Source organism: Solanum dulcamara, chromosome 10, assembly GCF_947179165.1.
Source record: "Solanum dulcamara chromosome 10, daSolDulc1.2, whole genome shotgun sequence".
In the NCBI taxonomy this organism is placed as follows: Eukaryota; Viridiplantae; Streptophyta; class Magnoliopsida; order Solanales; family Solanaceae; genus Solanum; species Solanum dulcamara.
The window spans coordinates 62,741,676-62,743,722 of NC_077246.1; the positions used below are offsets into that span (position 1 = coordinate 62,741,676).

The 2,047-nt window shown below is 39.5% G+C and overlaps 1 protein-coding gene across 1 annotated transcript; it reads left to right on the forward strand.

Moving 5' to 3' along the window:
• The first annotated feature begins 200 nt into the window (after positions 1-200).
• On the forward strand, positions 201-988 carry LOC129869864 (uncharacterized). The gene is made up of 3 exons (XM_055944451.1): positions 201-318; positions 381-604; positions 698-988. The coding sequence occupies exons 1-3, from the start codon at positions 201-203 to the stop codon at positions 986-988; spliced, it is 633 nt and encodes a 210-aa protein (XP_055800426.1).
• The last annotated feature ends 1,059 nt before the right edge of the window (positions 989-2,047 follow it).

The following is a 2,047-nucleotide window of genomic DNA, read 5'->3' on the forward strand; positions in this document are numbered from 1 at the left end:
TGGGTAATGTACCTAGGGGTGGTGGTAACCAGAACTATGGAAACACTTACAACCCAAATTAAAGAAACCATACAAACTTCTCATGAGGTAGAAATCAGCAAAACCAATATCAAGGGCAAACCCAATTCAGACCACAAGGAGGTAGGCAACAGTATAATAATCAAGGTCAAGGTAATCAAAGCTCAAGAAAATCAGGAAGAATGAGTGTTGAGGACATGTTGAAACAGATCATGATGGACCAGGCTAAGTTATCTGCAGATGTTCGTCAGAATCAGTTAGCTACTCAGAGTTTAGGAAAACAACTTGGGCAATTAGCAAGTGCATAGAGTTCTTGCCAACAAGGGGGTTTACCAGATAATACTGACCTAAATCCCAAATAGGTGAATGTTGTGAGTACCATAGTGGTCTTCCCCTAATTGAATTGGCTCCAAAAATTAAGCTGGCAGAGGTGAAAGGTAAAGATCGAGTTGGGGATGAAGGTGAATTCAGCAGACCAAGGGCAGTCGAAGAACCAAAAACAAAGCCTCCTTCTCCATTCCCACAAAAGTTTAAGAAGAAGAAGAAAGATGAGTGCTTTGCAAAGTTCATAGATTTGCTAAAACAGGTACAAATTAATTTACCTTTGATTGATGTTTTGCAAGGAATCCCTAAGTACACCAAGTATGTCAAAGACATTGTAAACAACAAGAGAAAGTAGGCTGAGTATGAAACAGTAGCACTCACTGAGGAGTACAGCTCTAGAATCTTGAATAAAGTTAAGCTTCCAACCAAGCAGAAAGATCTGCAGAGCTTCACGGTGCAGGTTACTATTGAGAGGTGTGTGAATGCAAGAGGACTATGTGACTTGGGTGCGGGTATAAACTTGATTCCAACCTCTATGTTCAACAAATTAGGCTTCAGAAATCCTAAGCCTACCATCATTTTGTTACAACTGGCAGATCGCTCTGTAGCTAAATCAGATAGAGTCATTAAGGACGTCTTAGTCTAGGTGGGATCTGTCATTTTCCCAGTTGACTTTGTCATCCTATACTTTGAGCCAGGCCCAAAGGTTTCCTTTATTTTGGGACGTCCATTCATGGCAACAAGAAGGGCTCTAATAGATGTAGCGGCCGGATGACTCACAATGAGAGCTTATGATAAGGTGGAAGTATTTAATGTGTACAACACATTGAAATTGCCTACCATATATGAAGAGTTATCTACGATAACAGTAATTGATGAAGCAAGGATAGAGAAATATGTGGAATTGAGGGATCCACTGGAAAACGTGTTAGTGGGTCAAGACATAGAAAGTGATGTAGTAGCACAAGAAATTATTTGTGTGTTAGAGGCTCATAATATGAGCATGTGGAAAAAATAGGTAGAACCATTAAACAGAGTGTTGGTTCCTTCACCTCAAACCATCGATTGAGAAAATGCCTAAATTGGATTTGAAACCATTGTCGTCCCATCTCAGGTACGCATTCCTTGGTCCCAATGACACATTACCGGTAATCCTTTCGTCCTCTTTATTTGAAATACAGGTTCGAGCAGCTCTAGAGGTTCCTAGATGAAGAAAGAAAGCTATGAGCTAGAAAATGGTTAATCTACATAGGATTATCCCAGCCTTGTGCATGCATAGGATCTTCATAGAGGAAGGGCATAAACCAGTCACACAACCTCAGCGTAGATTGAATCCAGTGATGAAAGATGTGGTAAGGAAAGAGGTTATTAAGTGTATATTAAGTGTCTAGATGTAAGTATCATATACCCCATCTCAAACAGCAAATGGGTAAGTCTAGTGCAATGTGTGCCTAAAAGAGAGGAATGACAGTGATTACAAATAAAAAGAATGAGTTAATCCCCACTTGAATAATCACTAGATGGAGAATTTGCTTGGATTATCGCAAATTTAATGAAGCTACAAGAAAAGATCACTACTCAATTCCTTTTATTGATCAAATTCTAGACAGGTTGGCGGAGCAGGAGTATTACTGTTTCTTGGATGGATATTCAAGATATAATCAGGACTCACTTGCACTTGAAGATTAGGAAAACACTATGTTCA

What these genes read in the sequence shown, in the direction of transcription:
- LOC129869864 (XM_055944451.1), top strand. Translation starts at nt 201, where the DNA reads ATGAGTGTTGAGGACATGTTGAAACAGATCATGATGGACCAGGCTAAG. An exon ending in ACAACTTGGGCAATTAGCAA is followed by an intron (nt 319 to 380) that starts GTGCATAGAGTT and finishes AATCCCAAATAG; the next exon opens with GTGAATGTTGTGAGTACCAT. An exon ending in TCATAGATTTGCTAAAACAG is followed by an intron (nt 605 to 697) that starts GTACAAATTAAT and finishes AAGAGAAAGTAG; the next exon opens with GCTGAGTATGAAACAGTAGC.